We start from the raw sequence: 25,203 nt of genomic DNA, 5'->3' as shown, positions 1-25,203 counted from the left end.
CGCTAATTACAACAAAACGTTCCTTATTATTTTTGTAACGAAGGAAGTAAAATTGTCTTAAAAGCATCGTAGATTACATTTAAGCCATAGGAGACTACACTTTATTAAGAATCTAAATAATATAAATACCATAATTAGGTTGTCCTGGTAAAATATTGCACTTATTTGTTTGCTTCCGGATCAACATATCATGAAGCTGATGAAAGTCTTTCTCTTCACATTGGTAAACCTGAAATTGGTCCATAAATTTACTTTTTATGTTCTATTAGAAATAATCCAAATTCCCTGATGAATACTCATATTTTTTAATTGTATTATACATTGGACGTTCCAGATATAATATTATTTTGCATTTATTTAGATCGCAAATTGCTTTGCATCATTGCAACAGACTGTGCCGTGTTTAGTAAACAAAGCTTTGAGTAACCCAGCAAATATTATGACAACGACATATAGTTTGCCTATGTCGATTCGTAACGTAAACATAAACAATGAATGCTAATTTTAACTACACTCTGGTCTATAATTTCCAAATATTTTGCACTGCATAAATAATGGTAAGAAGATCGTTCCAGATCTTATTCATAAACTACTTTTAAAATATAGTTTCTCTTTAAATAATATTTATATAACCCTGTGGCGGAACCATTCCGTGTTATTATTTTTTATTACATACACAAATAAAGTGAACTAGTTACTTTTCCTATTTAGCTTAACAGTTACTCAACTTGTTAAATACAGAGCAAACGAAAACGCTTTTACCTCTTGACCTAAGCTTACAAAACACAATTTTCTTCAATACTCATCACAAGTATAAAATATTATTCGTTATTTTACATATTATTCGTTACTAGAAAATATAAAATTCAGAACACTGCAACTGTATGAACTTAGATACAGTAAAAGTTACCAACATCCTCAAAAACATACGAAAATAACCAACAAAAAATGTCCAAATCACCCCAAAACTTCCACCCACCTTAAAAGTATACTCCTTCTCTGCAGTCGGCTGTTCGGTTTGTCTCAGAAACTCAACCAATGGCAACACACCAGCTCCCAAAGGCCGTCTAGCTACTGGACCACGTCTCTCCCCAGTCCCACTACCGATACTACCCGCACCAGACCATCTCCCCACTCGTACTACCCAGGCCACCAGCCAGAGCTCGCGGGAGAGATCTGTTGCTGATAGATCCTGGATATGGAAGAATGGGTTATTTAATTTCATACATTATTTGTCATTTTAACTGACATATAAGTAACTAGCTTTTAACCCGCAGCTTCGCCCGCGCAGTCAAAGAAAAACCCGCATAGTTCCCGATCCCGTGGAATTTCCGGGATAAAACCTATCCTATGTCCCGGGGTAAAAAGTAGCCTATGTCCTTTCTCGGGTATCAAAATATCTCTATACCAAATTTCATGAAAATTGGTTCAGTAGTTTAGGCGTGATTGAGTTACAGACAGACAGACAGAGTTACTTTCGCATTTATAATATTAATATAAGTAAATATAAGTAATTGAATGCGGCCCTAAATCCTCCTCTTCAATGCTATTAATATTCCACATCAAGTCTATGTTGCAGCTATAAGGTCAATAACAAACGTTCGGGAACAATTATTGTTCTTGGAAGTTCCGTCAAAAAAGCAATAATATTTTAACGTTGAGATAAATAGCAAACTTGACCACAAAAATTAAACAGCTCATTCATTGACAGGATAATGAAAGTACATAATATTCGCTTAGGTAAATTAAGTATGTGGCCGACTGCTGTGGTTTTAGAAAAATCCCCATAAATGACAATTAAGAATCAAAACTTGCAAGTCATTTTAAATTGAATTATAAACTCTTAAGGAAATCGACTCAATATAATGAGTAAAAGTTTTTATATTGCAACTAGCTTTCCGCCTGCGGCTTCGCCCGCGTTTTCAAAAAAAAACCCGCATAGTTCCCGTTCCCGTGGGATTTCCGGGATAAAACCTAGCCTATGTCACTCAGAAATGATGTAGCTTTCCAACAGTGAAAGAATTTTTCAAATCTGCCAAGTAGTTTCGGAGCCTATTCAATTCATACAAACAAACAAACAAAAAATCAAACCTTTCCTCTTTATAATATTTGTATAGATGTATAGATTAGGTACATATTGTAATTCTTACGAACACTAAAGCTTCATGTCAAATAGTATATAAGTAGTATATACCTATACAGAGTGAATATGGAGATTTTTGTCCAATTTCAGTTTCGATTTTTTATTTTATTTCATCGTTTAAAGAGTCATTTATTTTAAAACAACAGTTTTATTAAATACCATATCATACATCGAGTAAATCTATTAAAACAAGAAGCCAAGCATTTATAAGCGTAACTCGCAGGTATTTCTCATTAACTATATTTTCGGGTATATTAACACCATAATTACAGTTTTTTTTTATTCAAGTTTAGGTACAATAGAGAGTACATTTTAAGATATATAAAGTACCCGCAACATTTTAAGATTTTATTATTATGTCTATTGCGAGCTTTTTTCATGAGTGATTAATTCTAACCCAACTACCAATAGGGGCGATGTTCACACGATTAAAGCTACCCATTCACACCTTTCTTGCTCCACCTGAAAATAAAGCTGTCCACTCACCGCAAACAGCGTGCTATTCGCGTGCAGCCGATCTATATAGTTCGAGAAGCCGTCCCTCGCTATCCGGACCCTGAACCTCTCCGACAATGGCTGGGCTCGTCTAGCATCGTGTAACCATAGCAACAATTCTGCTTCGTCCCCACCGGCTGTGTGACCGAAGTCTCTCATACTGCACATGAGGTAGTGGGACTGTACTGTGGGTGTAGTGATGGTTGAGTTTGTTAGTGTGCCCGAGTTGAAACTGCTGCCCGAGCCACCGGCGCGTCGGAGCGTGCCGCGCCACTGGGAAAAAATTATATCGTGTGAACAAATTGGATGCATACAATTTTACGATACAGCCAAAAAAGTGATGCATTAATTTATACTACTGAAAAATTTATAGTATAATGGATTAAAACACTTATGGTATTACCACAAAACAATTTAAACACAGTCTAACATTAAACCAGGGATCTGTCACTTTAATAGTTGTCTATGTGGAATACGACAAAACCAGATTAAAGAGAACCCGCGCTTAAAGTTAAACCCTGTCTAAAGTTTTTTTTGTGGTAAGACGGATAATTTTTATTTTTTCTTAAATGTGGCCAGATTATTTTTAAATCCATCATATTTTATTTTAGTAAACATCATTCAACGCATGTAGTAGTTTGTTACTTGCTTTTGTCTGACAGATAAAAACACCTTTTAAACTTTCAAATATTCATGTTATAAGACCAAAAAAGATTTTGCATATTTTTCACAATGTATATCTTATGAAAACTCATTTGAGTACCTATCTACCAAGTGGTCTATGTGCATTTAATGGCACACGATCACACTATGTTGTGACACATAAACATTTTAACAAAAAGAAACATGACCTTTCGGACCAACTCTATCTGTATCAGTTACGTAAACTATCCATCTACGGTTATGATACTGAGCAACATATGGATTGAAAGGAGGCCATTAAAAGTAACAAATGGGTATAAATTATACAGTATGCAACTATATGAAATTATTCTATTAAATCGGTCGCATGGCCGGCATGGGTCAATTTGACCCATTTATAGACAGGCTAACTAAGAACCAAAAGTAGTAGGAAAAATAATCTATCGTTTGATACAGGGACCACGGTGTATTCAAGTTACGCTAGTTGAAAAATATATCAACTTGCAACTAATTTTTATATTGCAAAATTTAAGCTGTAAGTTTTATGTCTACCCGCAAATTGGGCATTTCAAATCTAATGATAGGAATAAGACGATCACTATTACGGCTTGGTTGGTAGTGGCCCTGCCTTCCAAGCCAGAGGTTGTGGGTTCGATTCCCACCCAGGGCAAATATTTTTGTGTGATGAACATAGATGTTTGCTCTGTGTCTGGGTGTTGATTATCTATATAAGTATTTGTTTAAAAATAAATATATATGTATGTTTATCAGCCATCTGGTTTCCATAACACAAGCGAAAGCTTAGTATGGGATCAGATTGTGCCGTGTGTGAAAACTGACCTGAAATATTTATTTACTATGGCTAACTACTAAACATTCTGTGCTTTCATTGAGATATCTGGCTGTTCCTACACTCTCATTTGAAATCATTTCCTAATAACCTTGCGTTATCTTTGTAATTGAAAACATAAGCTTAATACTATCCTTGAAATAAAAGTGATCCGTAAATAAAAGACGTAATCATCTATTCACATTATGATTGCCGCTTGTACGTGATACGAATACAAACTCGTAGACAGATATATCAGCACAAAATGTTTTGCGATCTCATCACATTAAGAATGCACGAGACTAGAGACGCATGCTAAATAACACATTTGTATTTATATTATCTGAAAATATCATATAAAACAATAAAGCTCGATTGCTTTATAAATTCTCCGGTCTGTAAAATCTAGCTGCGACACTAAAAAAGTATCTCCAACGCACGCATCTCTTTTATTATGTGTGTCTTGCATCTCTAGTAATTAGTGATTAACTAAGTAAGAATAACATATTTAAATATGTATCAAAACTCACTGCTGCAGCCCTTTCAGCGCTTTCCACGTGAACCCTGTACAGTTCCACCAGACTGGACTCCTCGGGGTCCACCGCTTCAGCGCCACGCCGCGGCACCAGCTCCAAACCCAATTTGCTGCAAACAAGATAGAATAGCTTGTTAATTCATTTTATTATATTTTCTTTCGGATTTTAAAAGAAATGGTTGTACATAGAAATGGGTAAAGAGCACCACTTCTTTCATTTTAATATATCCCATGATTCCTAGGTATATGTTCTTAAACTAAGTAACGATGCGATGGTAGCTAGAGGTACATCACTATATCATAGTGATGTACTATTAGCTAACATCGAATTTCATCACTATTCATCGAATTTGGTTCCATATACATATATATGTATATAAAGCAAAGGCATACAAAATGCATCAAACTCCTAAATTGGACAACTACAAACATTAAAATATGAAATATTATGTACAAAGCAACGTGATGCGCCGCACGAGTTTCGCGCATTTCACTTGAATCACACAGAAAACCGCAAAACCAGTCTTTCCCGTATTCAGAATACCAACTCTAATATTGATTCATATTGTCAACGCATAAAAAGATTTTGCCGAAACATAATTCTGCTTACAAAATGTACCTGAACACAATGCAAATGGCCACACTATGTGAATATTGTGAATCACTTAATAACGATTCTGAGAATCTTTACCCAACACCTACCGGATACTCGAAATGACCAGAGCAACATTATAGGACAACGTTTTAATAATATCCAATGAAGTATTCTAAATAAAAAAGGTTAAAAAAGTAAATGCCTCGATTTGCATATCGTTTCGCGATAAATCTTGACGCTAATCATTCTGATATATAATCATATGTTTCAGAAACTTTATCCTATAAGCGAAATTAGATGTTTGGATAATCGGTCACGTAACAACCGTTAAAACAAGCTTTCAATCAACTCACGTATTTTATAGTGAGAACAAGATAATGCAAGCGAAACACGACTTTCACATTCTGAGAATTAAGTTAAAAATCATGTCATGCGTTGTTTAAATATTATTAAATAATCTAATTCGTCGCATACCTACCTAAAGAAGATGGTATTAGCTCGCCATAAACGTGAAAAGAATGTATTGGTATTTCAGAATTCCCAAAAGCCTTAAGTAAGTGAACGTAAGTATTGTGAAACAAATGTAAAGAACAATGGATAGTAAATGACTTGCATATTATTGCAGGCTTACGAATATCATCATCATAATAATTATGTAGAATGTGCATACAATTGTAGTATAAACGTATTACAATATTAAGATTTTTTGCTATTTTAATCAATGTCTGCATTTAATGATGTTTGCATGTGATAGAACTTCTAATGATGTAACAAAACGAGTCTGGGCGGTAACACCGTAGAAATGTGCACAACTTCCGACAGATTGATCAGTGAAGCAGAAAAAGCTATAGATTTTGTTGGACTGCAGCAGAAAGGTCACCAAACCTGTTGCCGCGCCGATCCCCACTCACTCGTTGGCTCTGGTTGCTAACCAAATAACCAATACAAGAACCAATATTCCTTGTATAAAAAACTAATTTTAAATAAATGCTAGATATGATTGAACCGTTTTGTTAGTGTCGAATAAAGCTTTCTTTTATCGCACTTAAATTTGCATACAAAATTGCGTCGATCAATCTCTCGCTGAATACTTGAAGCTGCTATAAGATGCAACAATATAACCAATAAAATATAACCGAATATTTTACTCATATGAAATTCTTGGTTACGCAGACGTCTACATAGCTCAAAATATGATACTAAAAAAGACTGGAGAATCAAGTTTAGCAAGTATATTCGGCGCATCGAACTCTTCTTTCTAACAATAATAATAATAATTAATCAATATTTGATTTAGCTTCACGGTCTCGCACATAATATTTTTTCGTTACATAAGTTCTCACTACCGTCTGAAGATAATCAAAAGCTCTAAAAGCTGACTTGTACGGTGACTTAATTTTCAAGTTTTGAAAAAGTGGGACGATACATTTTATTCATTTTTTTGCGGTATACTGGACTGAATTTTATTTCATATTAAGTATTCTGTTACATAATATTAAAATATTCAAATACATATATACAAGCTAAATAATAAATATAGAGTTTAGCCATTTTAATACGAGCTAATATCAAAATTATTTGGATGATAAATAAAATAATTTGTTTCGAGCAAAACTTCTAAAAATTGTTAAATTACCAATTAATATTACATATATTTACGAAGATAAATATATGTAATTCAATTGCCATACGACTAGATATATAGAAAAGAACTAAAATTCTGACCATTTGTTAAAATATGTCTCCGCTAATCCGATAATTTTTTTAAGTAGAAAAATAATTCTGAAATCTGTGTTAAATGTAATTAGGTACATACCTACCTACGTAGATATATTAAAATGAGTTATAATTTGAAATGTGGTGATTCAACCAGTCAATATAGGTACTACCTATAGATTGTTTCCTCCTCTCACCACAAGACAAAGATCACGTAATGTAACACATTTTAACAATGACTACAAACTATTGGAAATTAACGAATGTTGGTAGGTAGGATATTATTTCTGAATAATTGGAATGTGTCCGCGATTCTTGTGAATACATTTTGTACCTGTGAATATTACAATTAAAAATGCTGTTGTCTGTAAATTATTAATATTGAAGCAGTAGGTACTGACCTACCAATACAAATTAAAAATAAGTCCAAACTTACAATTTCTAAATTCCACTGTCAGGTGTATTAGGTTATTTTTTATCTAATAAGCATTCCTTTGTCCTATGTTGTACGCAAATAGATCTGAGGTATTTAAAATATTCAATTCTGTTATTAATAAATAATTAGGTATGAGAACAAAACACACAAAATGGATAGATATGTTTGATTCTCGAGTCACGACAGATGTTTACGCAAGCTCAGCTTGAAGTTTGAACATCCTCGTTTGAGTCTTCATCTTTTGTTTAAATTATTAATTCGTCATTCACGATTAACCTACTTCCTTCATTATTTACTTTAAATTGTGTTTCAAAAGCAAACAGCCAACTACCTTATTTATTATTATCATGAAAACCCAAAAATACCTCAGTAATAATTATTGCATATCTTTCTCATTGTGCTATATCTTTACTGCATCGTATTGTCTCTTTTACATCTTTTAGTGACATATCACACTAGCGGATTGCGAGCGGTTTCAAAGCGGAGCGGGTGCGCAACGAATACGTTGCGGTTGCGCAGCGAATTCGTTGCGGACGCGTGGCAGATGCGCAACGTTTACGTCGCAGTCATGTACACTCATTAACAAAATGGAATCCGTGCTGGTTGTTACTTATAACTTGTGATAGTATAATAATTATGAGATCATTATTTTTTACGAGTTTCATAACATGTTAATGTTTAGGGTATTGTTTTATCTATTAAATCTTGGTCGAAATGCAATCAGATAACTTAATTGCTCATTAAGAAAGTTCATTAGTGAAATAAATGTTAAAGCTCCTTAACTAAAACAGGGCTATCTTATTATTAGATAAATAGCAGTGAATAGAAAATTTTATCAAGCAACCAGCAACTCACTATCACTTTGCTCATAATTAGGTTCACAAAATCTCTTTATAACATACGTTGCTATGGGAGAGATTATACTGGTCAGTCGTTACATACTTTTGGAATGTATGGTACATTCTAAAAGTCCTAGTAATTCAATTTTATAGCACCTTTTTTTAACAACTCCAGTTGTTATTACATCTTTAGTTAACTGTTAAGTAAGTGCATTTCCACAGTACGGTTAAAAAATTGAGTGCTACAGAAACGATGGAAATATTGAATGGAAGTTAGGCAAGGCGGAAGGGCTGGCTTTTGTGCGAGAGTATACAAAATGACGCGTCCGCAACGAATTCGCTGCGCAACCGCGGCGTGTTCGTTGCGCGCCCGCAACGTATTCGTTGCGCACCCGCTCCGCTTTGAAACCGCTCGCAATCCGCTAGTGTGATATGGCACTTATTGTCATATTAAAATAGTGTAAAATAAAAAAAATATATAATTATATACTTAAGCCAAATATCATAACATAGCAAACTATCTACACCGCTCCGGATTCTTCAAGCGCGATTTTCTTTTATTTCTCACGAGGCAGGTAGATGCCCGCATGCCTAGCCAATGACAACGAGGCCCACAGACCACATTTGACCTCATAATGAATCGAGCCCTGATCGATAATGATGCAAAACTTGAGATTAAAATGAACAGCAAGTGCTCTCATAATACTCTGGCTTTAACATGAATACTTGCATAAATGATTAAAACATTCCTAATAAAATAATGTATGAATTTGCATTGTTCTCATTATTATGTATTAAAAAAATAATAATAATCATCACATAAAACAGAACTAATAACTTATTTAATTACCTATAGAATCGTACTAGCTTCTGTTTTAATAAATCATAATAAATAAAGCATAATCAAGTTAAGTTTAAACTCATGAAGATAGTCAATAGTAATATTTCAACGATGACATAATACACATAACAAATAATGTGTTAATTAAAAGCCTCGAGCATTTTCACCGGCTAAAACCCGTAATCATAACCGCGATAAAAAATTTGCTGAGAAACAAAGTACTGGAGAAAACGCAAGAAGTCACGAACCGAACTCGTTTCCCGATGGATTCTCGAATCTGACTACTGTGCATTTGCACGGGTCGGAGTGAGAAAGGGACGGCTGGTAGCGAGCGAGCGCGGCAGGTGTGCGACAGAGCGAGACAAATATAGTTGCGCGTACGCCGCTAGCTTCGTTCGGTAGTTAGACTCGCAGGAGGTCGATCGAGTGCGCTTTTCAGTTCCAGTTTGTGTTCCCGTCTCGCTAGCAGCTGGCGTGCGGCACGACCGCACTTGCCACTCGTTTTACTCAAAATTATTCATTCGCTCATACCCCCGAATAGTGTGCCGTAAAATCTCATGTGCGCCAGCGTACGCGCAGTTGTGTATATTGTGTTGTGATTGAGTTATCGAACGTCGGCGGCGAGAATTACAGTTACTTTTGAAAAGGTAAGTTATGCCACAAAAGCTCAGATGTATTGGGACGCGCTTAGCAGTTATCGACGACGACGTCGGAATGCAGTTTGACGGCATACGTTATAAGCATGTGCAGGAACAAAAGCCTTGTGCACAGTCATCGAGCCTCTTTTTTTTCATACCCGCTTTCACGGGCGAGCCGCTTGTTAAATGAGATGAACGAGGGTGACCGATTTCCAAGTTATGAATTAAAACTTGTTATTAGGTGCTAGAATTTCAATATTCTCACAGGTAGCGTCCTCGTCATTTACCTGGCGGCTGGGGACGCTTTGTATAGCACCCCATATTTGAACAAAAAATCAAAATACAACAAATACTTTTTGCTAAAGACCATGCATATATCGCGTTAGATTTGTAGTAAATCTACATAAATTAGTAAATTAGAGTCGTTAGGCATCAAGTTAAATAAGTGAATGTTTAATAGATAGTAAAGACGTAATAGATTTATAAATCGAATACAGAGAATAAAATAGCGAGTGTTATTAAGACGAGTTCTAACTATTTGTTAACGATTCACAAAGATAACGAGATTAACTATGAATCTTTCAAAATAATTTCACTAATAATCCAGTCTGTAGGTATTTATGCTCTACAAAAGGTGGCGTAGAAAATGTTTTGAAACGATATTGTTTAGGTATGAAAGGTTAATAAAAATCCTAGTTTTCGACCTTGACGGACCCAGGCGTTAGCCGCCATCTTGATTTAAAAGTGCTAAAATTAGGCATATTTTAAATAACTTCTCAATTGTTTACTAAATCACAAAAGTGTCTATGAGGGGTTCAAAGAAGACAAAATTACCTACATTTTTTGCATACATGATTATTCTGTAAGTCTTAAAGGTAAAAAGTTACAAGCGACGGAAATAATAATATTTACAGAAATCATATAATTTTAATTTTGTTTAAAAATTGTACAGCTATCATTTTTTAATTCTCTTTGATGACCCGTGCTGGTTAATGGTGGCTTCTTCATTATCGTCGCTGAAATTTTCTGTTTCATTGTCTGTATTTTTAGTTTCCAACCATGAAATTTCGTCGTCATGACCAGAAGAAATCGAAGACGCTGGAGCACGCTTTCTAGTAACTTTGTACGGAGGGGACATGGATAAGGAATCCTTAGAAGATATCCGATATGAACCATTCGTAAAGTCATCAATAAAAAGTAAATTTAATCTTGCTTCTTTGCCGCCAACAAAGGACGCTGCACGGTATCATGCGTTTAGGACATACCACCAAGTCCAAAAATGGTATGGAATTTTAAAAAATCCAGAAGACTGGGGCTGGAGATATGACACCAATAGGCTCACTCCAATAACAACGACAGAGAAAGCAGCACCTCAGACGCTTTTAAGTGTAATTTCTTGCCACTGTAAAAAAGGATGCAGCAAAGCATGTAGTTGCAGAAAAGCTGGATTAAAATGCTCTATTGTTTGTGGATTCTCTAGTGGTCAGCTGTGAGAAAATGCAGTAGAGATTCAGATAGATAACGAAGACTGTGATGACGACGAAATTTCATGGTTGGAAACTAAAAATACAGACAATGAAACAGAAAATTTCAGCGACGATAATGAAGAAGCCACCATTAACCAATTCGGGCCATCAAAGAGAATTAAAAAATGATAGCTGTACAATTTTTAAACAAAATTAAAATTATATGATTTCTGTTAATATTATTATTTCCGTCGCTTGTAACTTTTTACCTTTAAGACTTACAGAATAATCATGTATGCAAAAAATGTAGGTAATTTTGTCTTCTTTGAACCCCTCATAGACATTTTTGTGATTTAGTAAACAATTGAGAAGTTATTTAAAATATACCTAATTTTAGCACCTTTAATTCAAGATGGCGGCTAGCGCCTGGGTCCGTCAAGGTCGAAAACTTGGATTTTTATTAACCTTTCATACCTAAACAATATTGTTTCAAAACATTTTCTACGCCACCTTTTGTAGAGCAGAGGCTTTTACATTTCCCCACAGACTGGACTATAAAGATTTGCAATCTGTCCGCTCACCGCTGTATCGTGCAATAATCGATTGAGAGAGCTAACTGAGTTTGAAAAGTATAGCACAAGTAGGCACCTATACTAGTTTTTACATTCCAAATAAAGTTATCATAGTTTACACAAGATATCGAATGTTGACCATAATATGTAACATACAATTTTAAAATATTTTATATCATTCTTGTAACATTTGTGACAAAATTTAAAAGGTCGCTGTTTGGCAATTTGCTTGCAGATATCACTATTATTTTGAAAATGTGAAAACACTGCACAGTTATAGGATTATATTCATCATAATTATGTGATAGTAATAGACCGTACATTTAATATGTTTTTTTTTTCTTTCTTCTTTCATCAAAATTTATTAAAAACAGCCTCGTTTTTAACGCAAGTCATGTCTTAACTCACTCGGTAAATACCGTACGGTGTTCTTAGAAAAGCAAAAGGATATTGGTGGCTCAGATTTTCAATAATCATTATCATATTTTTATGTAAATTTAATTGAATTATAATGATTTTTGTTGATTTCAATAAATGCTATGTACAAGTACCAGTACTAGTTTTTAAAGCGGTCTCAAGAGCATTGTTGGTAATTTCAAGGTGTAGCCTGATACTGTATAATACAAGATAACTTTAAATAGATTAACTTAAATGAAGTATGATCTCAAATGTTTAAAACATATGAACGTAGAAGAAAAAGAAGCATCTATATATACACATCAACAATATGGCAAGATTATGATTATCTGGGTACAAATTCAAAGACAATTAAAACTTTTTGTGGCGCCTAGCTATAGAACAATCAAAATGAATTCCTCTTAGATTAAATACTACAAAGCAAAACAAAAAAATCTTAATAGGCACTTTCGTGTTTTTTATAGGTTGTTAAAGTGGAATCAAATCAAGCGTAATCCCTTGCATTAACATGCATATCACACACCATAGAAGGAGTTTGCAAAAACATCTGTGATTATTGTGAGAAAGGTACCACATAGTAGTAACTACTACGTAGAATACATTACCATAATCGATACTAATACATATTATAAAGCTGAAGAGTGTGTTTGTTTGAACGCGCTAATCTCAGGAACTATAGATCCGATTTGAAAAATTCTTTCGGTGTTAGATAGCCCATTTATCGAGGAAGGCTATAGGCTATATATATCATCACGCTAAGACCAACAGGAGCGGAACACAGCTAATCAAACACGTAGACTATAGTAATTGTTGATAAACAATTTCAACCTGTTTAAGCCACAATACCTCCATATCTTTACAGGTCACACACATTGCATTCTGTCACGCTGTATGATCACCGCTAGTACATATTTTAATTTTTAAATAAACACTACTAACCCCATTGCTGATGTTCAATTTGTAATAGATTTTATTTAACTTCTTTAACAGTAATTAATATACTTAATTACTTACATTTTACTGTTAAACTAAAACGCACTAGATGTCTTACTACGTGTAATTTATTTAACCTACTCTAAGGAATTTATTTAAATTAGATTTTTTTACTCATTTAAATAATCGAAATTACGATATATGTACTTGTTTACATAACACATCAGCGGTCGAGGTTACGCACAGTTCAATTTACAATAACTATCGGCTTTGCAACACGAATAGATACCAATAATAAATAATAAATTTACACAAACTACGACACACAAAAGCTACAAACCCTTTGTGGATAATGATTCACTGAACTGAAACAATTGTGGGGTACAGACGATAATTCTCATCGCGTATTCCGCACACGTGGTAGCAATTAAACTTGAACAAGTTTTACAATACGCTTTTTGTTTGTGAAACGTATTTGTATGTTTGAACCCATTGATAAGTGATAACGACGTATTTTCGCTTCCCCTGGTTTTTACGACAATTTATATTTTATACATAAACAATCCGTATTAATTATACATTCGTGTTCTCAGGCCATCTTAACTAAACAGTTAACAATCGCTTTTATGTGTGAACATCTTTTATCACAGATTTCCCGAGAGCGTTATTCAATATCAACATTGAATGTCATCCTGACATTGTAACGTAAATCCATGCCGTCTACCGTAACCACAGTCCAGATACGCTGTATTTCCGCAACACTTGATATTATCTCGATGACAAACCGAACCAATGAGCCAGGGACACCGGATACGGTGACAAATACGTGTTTATCTAAATGCACTTAGCGACATTAAATCATTTTGACGCCTAATTCATTAGGGAGCAGTGTTGTATTCAATTTGTTCAAGTGTTATAGTCAAACATGATTAGTTATATCAAAAATTATACTTATAACTCATCAAATTATATCTTAAGTAGGTATAGAACTTAAATTTGCTTTATTCTATTTATTATATCCAACTCTGAAAATTTTTGATATTCAACTCTCAGGCTTTAGAAAATTAACAACCTGGAACGAACAGCGGTCAATGAAAGTTAATTATATCTGTGGACAGAAGACGTTTGTGAGCACAAGTGTGACAAACACCATCGCGTTCATTCTTATTAAATTCATTCACTATAATATGGGTTCACTATTTCATCATCTTTAACACCTTTACCTCAATCGTTTTCTACTAGAGATTGAAGAACGACTAGTAATTGTTTTTAATTTAAGAGATAATTGCCCGCGTTCAATGGAGGAATAAATTGCTTAATTGAAAAAATAACGATAAGATTTCTCACGTCAACAATATACAACCGACAACGGCCATACCGGTCGCGGGCGCATCATGCAATTAGAATCCATTGAGTTCAGACCAGTCGTCGCGTGCCATGCGACAACCCGACTGTTATTGCTTACATATTATGTTTCATCGTGTTATATAAACCGACATTTAATATTAAAACTTCAACACAATATCAAGTCGCGGCCTGTCGTCATAAAAATGCAGGAGACGTCAAAGCTAAACTCGGCGTCTGTGCTTATCGTAAAAACTGGAATGTAGCTGTGCCCAGCTTATTTAAATATCTGTTAGCGTTATGTAAACAGCACATACACGAATTGAAGAGATAGTACCTACGATAAGTAATAGTATAATTTAAGTTATAAAAATATTGAGTACGATATGTCTATAATCTGATACAACTAGAATCGATGTTCTGAGTTAAACCTTGACAAAATTTCATAAGACTTGAGCGATTTGTGAGCGTAAATAATTTGGAACAAGTAAAGTCGTGATTGCGGCTCGCCGGTGAGCGACGTGCGAATCTGGTAAAGATTGTCGTCGGTAAACTGGTTTCCGCGTCAAATTCGCGTTGCCACGCGGTGCATCAGTCTGCCCTGAGAAGGCACCGGGGGGGGGGGAGGGGACTAGTAAGCGCAGGAGGCGATCAGCGGTCGACGACCCGCCTGCCCTGCGCCGGCGCACCATTCGCCTTCAGCGGCCACGGCCTATACTAACACTTAAATGTAGTCGCGTTAACAAATTTATGATCATAATCATGATAACGAGCTTCTTAATAAGCCCATTATTTATGTCAGCCCTATCTATACTATCAGTTAGCTTATGTGCATTACATTCCCTACAACCTAGGACCGCATTCAATATAAATTGATTGCACGTGTTGAAATTGTCGTTCATTGGTAAATTGAATATTAATTTTGCCCCTACATACGTTGGTACGTAATACATCTTGGACACACGACACCGCGTAGGAACAGGATCAAGAAGTATTCAAGGTTGGATCCATTTGATGAATTGGTACTAAAATTGTCTACGTCCATTGAGATAGAGTTCTAACAATTGTTAAACAAATTAATAGATTTTTAACGTCAACGTTTTATGCTTTATAAATAGATCGGAAATTTATCACCCACCGTGAAACTGGTTGAAGTAAGTCACAAAAAACGAGAGACGAAAGACGAATGCGGCGTGGGCATGAGGTAGCCGAAACTTTAAATTGTGTGATGTCATTCATTGAACGTACCTACTGTATTATAGTAATGAACTTCATAGTCGAATTATAATTTTTTTTCAGTAAGTAGATATTTAGGATCAAAAGTGAAATCGCCAATGATTATATTTTTATAACTTAACAAGAACTCAAAACGTTCAAGTTACCTCTATCTATTCGTTTCAAGTAAAAGCAGTTAAATATACCGTTTTAACCCTAAATCAGTATGACCGGCGTGTGGCACTTGTCATGGCACTGTTTTCGACGGCAGCTTATTTATAGATTCATACTTGTAAGTCGTAATAGTTACCATTGTTTGGTTTCACACATTCAAGTCTTCACTTCATTGGAAATAGATATGATCGCACACGAGATTTAAATGGTGCATTCCTTTGTTTCAGAAGTTGTAGGAAACTTAAATCAAGATGGCGATTTTCGGCATGGCGTCCGCGGTGGCGGGCTTCGTGAAAGTCCGCTACCTGATCGACAAAGCTGTCATCGATAATATGGTCTTCCGAATGCACTACAGAATCACCTCCGCCATAATGTTCCTGTGCTGCATACTTGTGACCGCAAACAATCTTATAGGTGAGTTAAAAATTTTAATAAACATGTTTATTTAAAAATAAGGGGTACTTGACTTCTTGAGCTGTTCTAGCATAGGTTATAATCATAGTAACAACGTATCAGTAATCTTTTATGATCAATTTTACATAGCACTTGACCGGGTTAAACGCTCGCGCTGTGCTTAAATGCATATTAATGTATTATCTAACGACACATATAATTTGTGATGGATACATAATAATTCATAGGAAATGTAGGTCGATGCAAATAATGCACCCGCATTGCAACCTAATTTCTTTGTGTTAAACATTATGATATTTATCTATCTTCTAAGTAGTTATGCGCATTAATTCAGCTTTATTTTGCACACATGCTTTTAAGTATTATTTCTCATTTTAATTATTTTATATCCCAAAAAAAATGTATAATCACGAGAAAGTAAATCACAAAACGGAAAAGAGAAAGTTAATTAGGAGAATTAAGAAACGCCTCCACAAATTATCACTGCATCCTAAAGCCAGACCTAATAACCTAGACGGAATAACAGTGTGTCTGGCCCGGCTCGGTGAAAATGAGTCATTTTCAGTTTCCCGTTGAAGAAGTCATTCGTAAATTCGTAACAGTTACCCAAATTGACACGTCACGAGCAAATTGTTTGTACACACAAACATTGGGAGGTGTGTACTGTGTACGTGCCAAGTTTAGAGCCATTGAAACAAATCGGGGCACTGAACTATTGCATTGATTCCGATTTGACCCGTCTTCGTTAATTGTTGACCAATTTAGTTCAATTCGGATAAAGACGTAAATAATGTCATTGCGGTATTTCCTGTAACAGTACTTCATAATAATTAATTAATTAATCGTTAATCACCTACAAATAGACTACAAACACGTTTACAATGCGGTTTGATAATAACGAACTCGCTCTGGGTCACCGTTCAGAGGTATGATGACAGGATTTACAACATTTTTGCAGTTTTTGTTGACTAGAGTAATCTTAAACCTTGTTAGTTGATAATCTAGGTCAAGTACTAGACGCTAGCGGATGAAATAATGACTTCAATTAATGTTAATTTTATAAAAGGTACCCGTGTTTAGTGACCATCAAAATTCTAATACAAAGTCGTTTACATTTTCAATTTTAACTTTCAATTGGATTCACAAAGTGAACAATACGTGACATTATCTATTTATTCTAAGATCATCGTAATGCAATGCAAAGTTCAACACAAGTGTACTCAGCGTCATCGTCCAATATTACGATTATAAAGTAACAAAATCCTTGCACGTAATTAAGTCCAAGCTGCTTATCTTCCTACAAACGTGCCAGAACATTAATAAACACGAATCCCACACACCTCTGCTTACCCAACAATTACATAATACAAGAAAGGATTGTATTGCAAGGTATAGAGTGTATCAAATCAGCATGTAAAACGCTGGCAATGCAAGATATCTAGCCATAATGTGCTGCACACATCTGCACACCAGGTGTGGGCAATCAAAACAAATGCGATAACAATTGTTACTGAACCGTTGTTGTTAAGGCTTTTATTGCAAACTGAAAATCATAACTGATTGCAATTTGCAATACATTGCGGTTACCGACTGCATATGCGGGATAAGTCTGGTACCCACATAAAACGCTACAAAAGCATAGAAGCCTTCGTATTGTATACTTAGATTAGAAAAAACGAAATCGTTATGACTTATGAACTTTGACTTATAAATTGAGAAATATAAACTTTATTATTCCCTACAATAAGATATTCAGAAAAGACAAATTACAGCAAAAAAGAATACCCATTTAGGTAATATTGTAGGTATAAAGAATTTTTCGTTGAAACAAAAATAAGATATTCACGTCCATTAGTCAAGTGACATAAGACGAATTTAATATCGTGGTCGTCAAATTTCCATAAACTTCCATTGTTTTCATACAGAACATAATACCACAGTATTACCATATTTCCTACAGTAGTGCGACGAATGTACTTGTGCAGAGAAACGGAGGGGAACTGGCGGGGGTCGGGCGACGCGGGCCGCGTAAAGCAAACACGCTTAGTTTGCTTTACCTAGCGCGAAAGGACGACGCAATCGTATTTTTTGTGTAATAATTTTATTATACATAGGTACTTACATATTCTATTATGGCGCGCACAAACTGTTCCGTTTACGGATGTAAATCTACATTGAAATCCCAGAAGGAAATAATATTTCAGAAAGATTGTATTACCTAATTGTATCTGTTGAATTAAAATCAAAGCTATGTATATGTTGTCCTCATTTTTTTCTAATCAGATTGTACATCCCAATGCGAATGCATTACTTAGTTAAATGTTATAATATACAATTACTTTACACGTAAATAATATTTAGCAGTGCAATATCTGTAATTATATTATATTTATGAACAAATAATTACATCAGATTTAATAATCGCAATTATTTTGAATGTACATATGAATAAATGATTTCATCATAATATTAATAATCACAATTGTTTTATTTCCCATTTGTTGCAACCCTAGCGTATTTTCGTGTGGCAGCGTAAGTACCTACGCTGGCGGCGGCATCGCGCGACATCAAAGGCGATTCCTTACTGTAGGAAATAATATTGTAATACTGTGATAATACGGTATTCAAGCCATTTAATTCAATAAAAGAAACGGCGTGGAAAATAAACAAACGTTCCGAAACATCCCAATGTTTATAAATATTTTTTATATTGAGACAAAATTATTTTACCTGTCTGTATCTTGGCTGAGTCACATTTAAGGCACACAATTTAATAACTCCAAAATTCTGGGTTAAACGACCGCTTTGTGAAACAATGTGTTGCAATGAGACAATAGTTCGTTAATATTTTAAGACATTTTCAAACAAGGATTATCTTTTGAGCTGCCATAAAAATATTAAAGCATAACATAAAGTATCCTTTATTCTCCATAGTACTTGTATTGCCTTAGAAATAATCTCAATACAGTTTGAGTTCGAACGTTTTTGTTCTTTCATACTATTTATAAGGCCATGTATTAGGTTTACAACTTGCATCGACAGGTGAACATAACCACACCCCGGACACTCCATACAAAATGATCGTTTTGACAGTCACACTGTAGAGACTGCAAATGTGTGTGTTAACGCTTTATGGTTGGCACATTTGTGACTAGCGTAAAAAAAATTCGCGTTTTTCTGATGAAATACATCCGTAAACAGCACAATATCTAACCATTTTCTACGAAAAACGATAATCACAAATCCAAAATAATAAAATTACTTTAAGTCAATTTGATTAATGTTGTCAATCTTCGTTGCGTATCGTCCTTGCAGAAAAATATGGCCCATTTTATGTCTGATCGCGCGGGGGTGAGGTAAGTTTAATTTTGGCGGGAGGCGGAGAGTGTCCGTTCTGTAGCGTTTAGCTACTATTATGTATTCTGTGACATAACAGTAAACTTTATCGTCTGAAGTTTACCGTGACCCAGTAACAACTTACAGCAATATAATCGTATTAAATATATTGTTTTACATTACATTATATAATGATATACTTCTCTAACACAATGAGTTATTTCTTAGTACTTTATTTAAAAAGCTGGAACAAAAAGGACTTTATCCTGAAATAAAAATATATCAAGACAAAACGATTTATCTTTTCTTAAAATTATACCTAAGTTGAGCACATTTTGTAAATTATTAAATTTTTCTATACCGTACCATACTTTTTCCATCCAGTATTTAACAAGAGCATTAATATTATTTCCTTTTATTTCAAATGCACTTTATAAGAGACATCGTTTATATCAACAATGGCTCGATATAATTTGCACATCCATTAGTTATCGAATAGCGATTTCTCAGATTCCATTCTCGTACAAGTATATCGAGTCTAATTAGATGATAAACGCTCTAACTATTCTAAGTGCTCGTTAAGGAGTAATTAGCTGCATATGACTGGAAGACACCCGACTCGAGTGTGGAGCAGCTTTTAATAGCATATTATATTTCCTATATTTCTTAGGTTACCACATTTATCTTTGTTAATTGGCGAACACAATGTACATATTATGTACTTGTGCGAATTGCATAAGCAATCAATCATATTTATCTTGATGATGGTTATAAAATATAAATGCTCATAAAGACTATTGAAAAAATTTCTTTACAATATGTGAATTAGTTTATACCCCGGAAATGAAAATAGGTTACTATAACGAGGGCAAGAAAAATGTATTAACTAAACTAATATGTCGCCAGTTGACTAACAAAAAATTAGTTTCATCTTTTCTATGAAACTACACTTATCATTAAAAGTTTACGGCTAAGATGATACTCTTAAACGCTCATTAAAACATCCGTGTTTATATCTCTTAAATTCAGTAGGTATGTACGTCATACAATACTCCAATTTGTTGACATGTTAACCCGTTCAATGTCACAACACAGCCTATATAATCACAAACCATACAATTGTGGCATGAATGAATGAAATACAAGCCTATACAATAAATAGAACTACAAAGTATCATGTCATATAGGTACTTGGTTTAGATTTAATGTAAAATTTGAGGCTATAAGTGGTCAATAATGACAATACTTAGTCTTAAATCATGACCAAATTCCCAGAAATTAAGCATTCTGGGAATTTATAGCATCGCGTAGATTTTTCCTTACTTTGCGTCTTGAAAACAATAGTGCAATACTTTCGAAGAGTTACTACTCGATACTATTGTTAAATACATAGAGTTAACAATAACTAATTATGCAAGCAAAGCATATGAGATGATAAAAGTCACGGTCGACAATTGTTAGACAGGTAGGGGAAGAAACGTACTATCATTAGCGAACATTAGTTAGCATCCGCAACGCTCACGGATGCAATGTCGAGGCCACTGGGGAAATTATAAGTTCATATCTTTTAAACGTTCTAAATTAAACCTCAAAGCATTTGTGTGCATGATTCACACTTTTCACAACCTTTCGCTTACTATAGACGTATTTTACCGATGACTAATGTGTGTCAACATTAAGGTCAACATAAAGCAAATGATGCAAAGCTAAATATTAAAATTTTTTTGTCAAGTTTCATTTTACCTATTATACTGGCGATAAGTGCATACCAAACTTAAATATTGTTTCAATCAACTATAAAAAAGATACACGATACGATAAAGACCGTCTCAAGCTCTTCCTATAATTTCCAGTGTCATCTTCCTCCTACTAAATTCTTACATAATACTATTTCAGGTGACCCAATATCCTGCATCAACGACGGTGTCATACCGAACCACGTGATCAATACATATTGCTGGATCACGTACACATTCACTCTGCCGAACACAGCTTCGAAGGGCATCTCGCATCCCGGTCTGGGCAACGAATATGGAGAAGAGAAAAGGATCCATTCCTACTACCAGTGGGTGCCGTTCATGCTTTTCTTCCAGGTAAGATATAGTTTATTTCAATACTTGTAAATGTTTGTTTTTATGATCAACTAAAGTCAAAAAATTTTAACAAAAGTAGTTTAGTGTGCTGTGAATCTCGTTTTAAATTAAATCATACATATACCTATCTCAGATGAGGAAAATTATTCTGATCGAATAACATCCATATCACAAATGTATTTAAGACTGGTAAATAATAAAAATAAAAAAGTTGGCAATAAATTGGCCACCTATCAATAAATACATGCCTTTAATCTACAATACATTTAATTTATAATATGTCATATGTTAATTCTACTTGCAGGGAGTATTGTTCTACCTCCCTCATTGGATTTGGAAGAACTGGGAAGAAGGCAAAGTCCGCATGATCTCAGATGGTATGCGAGGCACCATGGCAACGATTGACGACAGTAGGACTAACCGTCAGGTAAACATTTATCTTATATATTAATGTATTTCTTATGTTTCAATGAATGAAAATAGATATTTTTCACAAAATATTTTTCGAAAATATTTAAATTTAAGCAACTCGGTATTGTCTTTATAGTATGTATCATAAAAGTTAGTACTTATAAAGTTTGTAATAATTACTTGTGACTTTTTATTCTGATAAGATCACGGCATAAATTTTATGAAGCCACTACCAATAAAACTATAAAAATGCCATTCTAAGATAATGCAGGTAAACAATGTCTTCACTGTCCTCATTCATTTATTACGTATGTAAATGTACTCTTTGATCGCACAGACACAGCAGCCTCATCAATTGGTACAATTGAGATAAGACTGTACTAATAAAACTTGTCCATGTCCATGTCCCTAATAATTGACCTCAGTATCGTCATCGCGTCGCGTTATCGTGTCTTGAAAATATTTCATGCTTATTACAATTTACGATTGATTGTTTCTCTTTCAGAGTCGACTAGTTCAATATCTGATAGACACCATTCACATGCACAACACCTACTCTTTTGGTTACTTCTTCTGCGAAGTTTTAAATTTCGTTAATGCTGTAAGTATCAAAATAGTAAAATAATGGACAAACCATCTACCTATTTGTTCTTACCATATTGTATGTTATTTATTCTAATTAATTTCGTTAACTTTTAGGTTGGGAATATATTCTTCTTGGACACATTCCTTGGTGGCGCTTTCTTGACGTATGGTACGGATGTCGTGAAGTTCTCAAATATGAATCAAGAAGACAGAACCGATCCTATGGTAAGCATTAATGTTAATAAATCTCTAAATTGCATCCCTCATATCTCTTAAATAATAATTAAAAAATATGAGAATATAAGTAGCGTTTACGAAACATTTTGCTAATATGCAACATTAATTTACAGATTGAAGTATTCCCAAGAGTCACCAAATGTACATTCCACAAATTCGGAGCTTCTGGAACAATCCAGAAACACGACTCGCTATGCGTTCTTGCCCTCAACATTCTGAATGAGAAGATATTCATTTTCCTTTGGTTCTGGTAAGTGCTAACACTGAATAGACTGATAAATTGAATTGATATGAAGTTATTTAAGTGTGCTATTTAAATCAGTAGAACTAGTTATATAAGGAAACTAATTTAGAAATTGTGTAATTCCAGGTTGATCATCCTCTCAGTTGTATCTGGTCTGGCGCTAGTTTACTCAGCTGCTGTCATACTTCTACCTAGTACACGCGAAACAATTCTCAAGAGACGCTTCCGATTTGGTACACCTAACGGTGTCGAAGCCCTAGTTAGAAAGACACAGGTATGCATAATTCAATACACGTATTGTAAACAATCAGTAATAGAAACATTGATGTAATCAAATTCTATACGACTATAAATATGTTTTGATTAAATTTGTATCTTATTCAGGTTGGCGACTTCCTTCTCCTGCATCTACTGGGACAAAATATGTCGCTTCGTGTGTTTGGAGAAGTGTTAGACGAATTAGCGAGAAGACTACACTTCGGTTCGAACCCACCTTCTGCTCCTTCCACCATCGAAATGGCCCCGATTTACCCCGATATTGATAAGTTCTCCAAGGAAACAGAGACGTAAGCATTCTTGTTGGAGAACAATACACCCCTGTACTGAAATCTGTTTAAAACAAAGGCTCAAATACGTTCCTTGAGTTCATTACGAAATTTTAAATATTATCAAGAAATTCTCCTCGAGATTCGAATTTGAGCCTTGGCAGTTACTGTTCCTACTGGTTGTATTGTTCTATTATCTGAGCAAGTTGCTATTAGCAGCTAAAATGTAAATTGATATTTCCATTGTGAACGTATAGCGAACTCATGACATTCCTATTTTTATGTAGACAATGTTTTTAACGAAGCCACATATTGCCTTTAATGCTGAGACAGACAGAAATAAAAGTGTGAATGAATGAATATTTTTATATGGAAAAATAATAAGTGGGTCGATCAACTTTTAATGGTCCGACGGTACACGCATCATGTCCCTGAACGATAATTAATAAACATGAAATCATAAAGAGTTAAATTGGTTTTAATTATATTCTTTTTAATATTTTCTAACATTATTGTAAACAAAATTTTAATTGTTTTATTAATTTGTGCGTAGTTTCATGGTTGTCCAGAGACTAAATGCAATTTTCCAGTACTATCACATTTGTCCCCAAGCTACAATGCATTAACAAACTTCGCATCACGAACACATACTATCACGACCATAAATACTAAATACACTTCTTGTTTCAGTTAATGATTATTGACATAAAAACATACAAATAATTTTTTTTTTATTGGATATAATACGATTTTCAGGCATTTTACTTTTGTCCCCATAAATCATCTACATGGCACAGGTCTCACAGACAACCGTAATTTAGTTATGAAAACAAAACACAGATGGCGCGGTAGATTCCTAAACAACAAGCTAAACACAATAATTAACTGTCGGGCTTAAACGCCATTTTGATTTGTATAAAATCACGGCAACAGTCGTCCGAGCAACGTTGGTGAGTGTGGGGTGGCTTTATTGTCAGTCCGTCAGACAACTGTGATTAAAACATAAGTACTTGATGCATTGTTATCAATTATACTACACGAGATGCGCTTTCGTCTATAATTTAGTGTGAGCTGAGATTAATATATAAAATAACAATAGTATTTGCTTGGCGGGTCAAAATTTAAAAAATATCCCGCAGACAACCAGTCACTTGGCCAACCAAAGTGGTTGCACCATGGACAATTTGGTTGTCCCTAGGACAATATTTATATAAAACTTATACTTTAACAGTTAAATAGTTCATGTTTTGTTTATTACTCGGCTGTTTCGGGAACACATTTTTATTACGCAATTTTATGTCTAGTTTAATTGTAATTTTAACATTTCAAAAATCAAGACGACTAAGATGTCCCCATATGAAAATCACATTATACTTCATTCATTCAGTTATATCGAGAATCAGTTCATTTTAATTAAGTAAAATCAATAATACGATACGTAACAAGCTCGCCTTAATAGTTTTTTTGTAAAAAATATCACTATTTCCGCTTTACTGAAACTTTTTTAT

The 25,203-nt window shown here is 34.4% G+C and overlaps 2 protein-coding genes across 2 annotated transcripts in view; one reads left to right on the top strand and one right to left on the bottom strand.

The window, feature by feature from the left end:
* The window catches only part of spg (dedicator of cytokinesis spg), a 52,618-nt gene that overhangs the window by 22,965 nt on the left and 4,450 nt on the right, over positions 1-25,203 (bottom strand). Inside the window, exons 5-8 of the mRNA XM_090107011.1 lie at positions 4,640-4,754; positions 2,630-2,911; positions 980-1,192; positions 130-229 (exon numbers count right to left, since the gene is read on the bottom strand). Coding sequence (XP_089963137.1) covers positions 130-229; positions 980-1,192; positions 2,630-2,911; positions 4,640-4,754 — 710 coding nt within the window. The remainder of the gene's footprint in view (positions 1-129; positions 230-979; positions 1,193-2,629; positions 2,912-4,639; positions 4,755-25,203) is intronic.
* On the top strand, positions 9,502-24,080 carry Inx3 (innexin 3). Its single transcript, XM_090107010.1, has 9 exons — positions 9,502-9,718; positions 16,058-16,244; positions 21,477-21,673; positions 21,978-22,100; positions 22,590-22,685; positions 22,784-22,894; positions 23,020-23,156; positions 23,277-23,424; positions 23,535-24,080. The coding sequence occupies exons 2-9, from the start codon at positions 16,082-16,084 to the stop codon at positions 23,718-23,720; spliced, it is 1,161 nt and encodes a 386-aa protein (XP_089963136.1). The 5' UTR covers positions 9,502-9,718; positions 16,058-16,081; the 3' UTR covers positions 23,721-24,080.

Source organism: Colias eurytheme, chromosome 11 (assembly GCF_061535395.1).
Source record: "Colias eurytheme isolate Ceu_HAF_F1 chromosome 11, ilColEury1 Martin Lab GWU primary, whole genome shotgun sequence".
NCBI classification, from domain to species: domain Eukaryota; kingdom Metazoa; phylum Arthropoda; class Insecta; order Lepidoptera; family Pieridae; genus Colias; species Colias eurytheme.
Note: the sequence above shows the minus strand (reverse complement) of the source record. Positions and strands in the feature narration are given on the sequence as shown.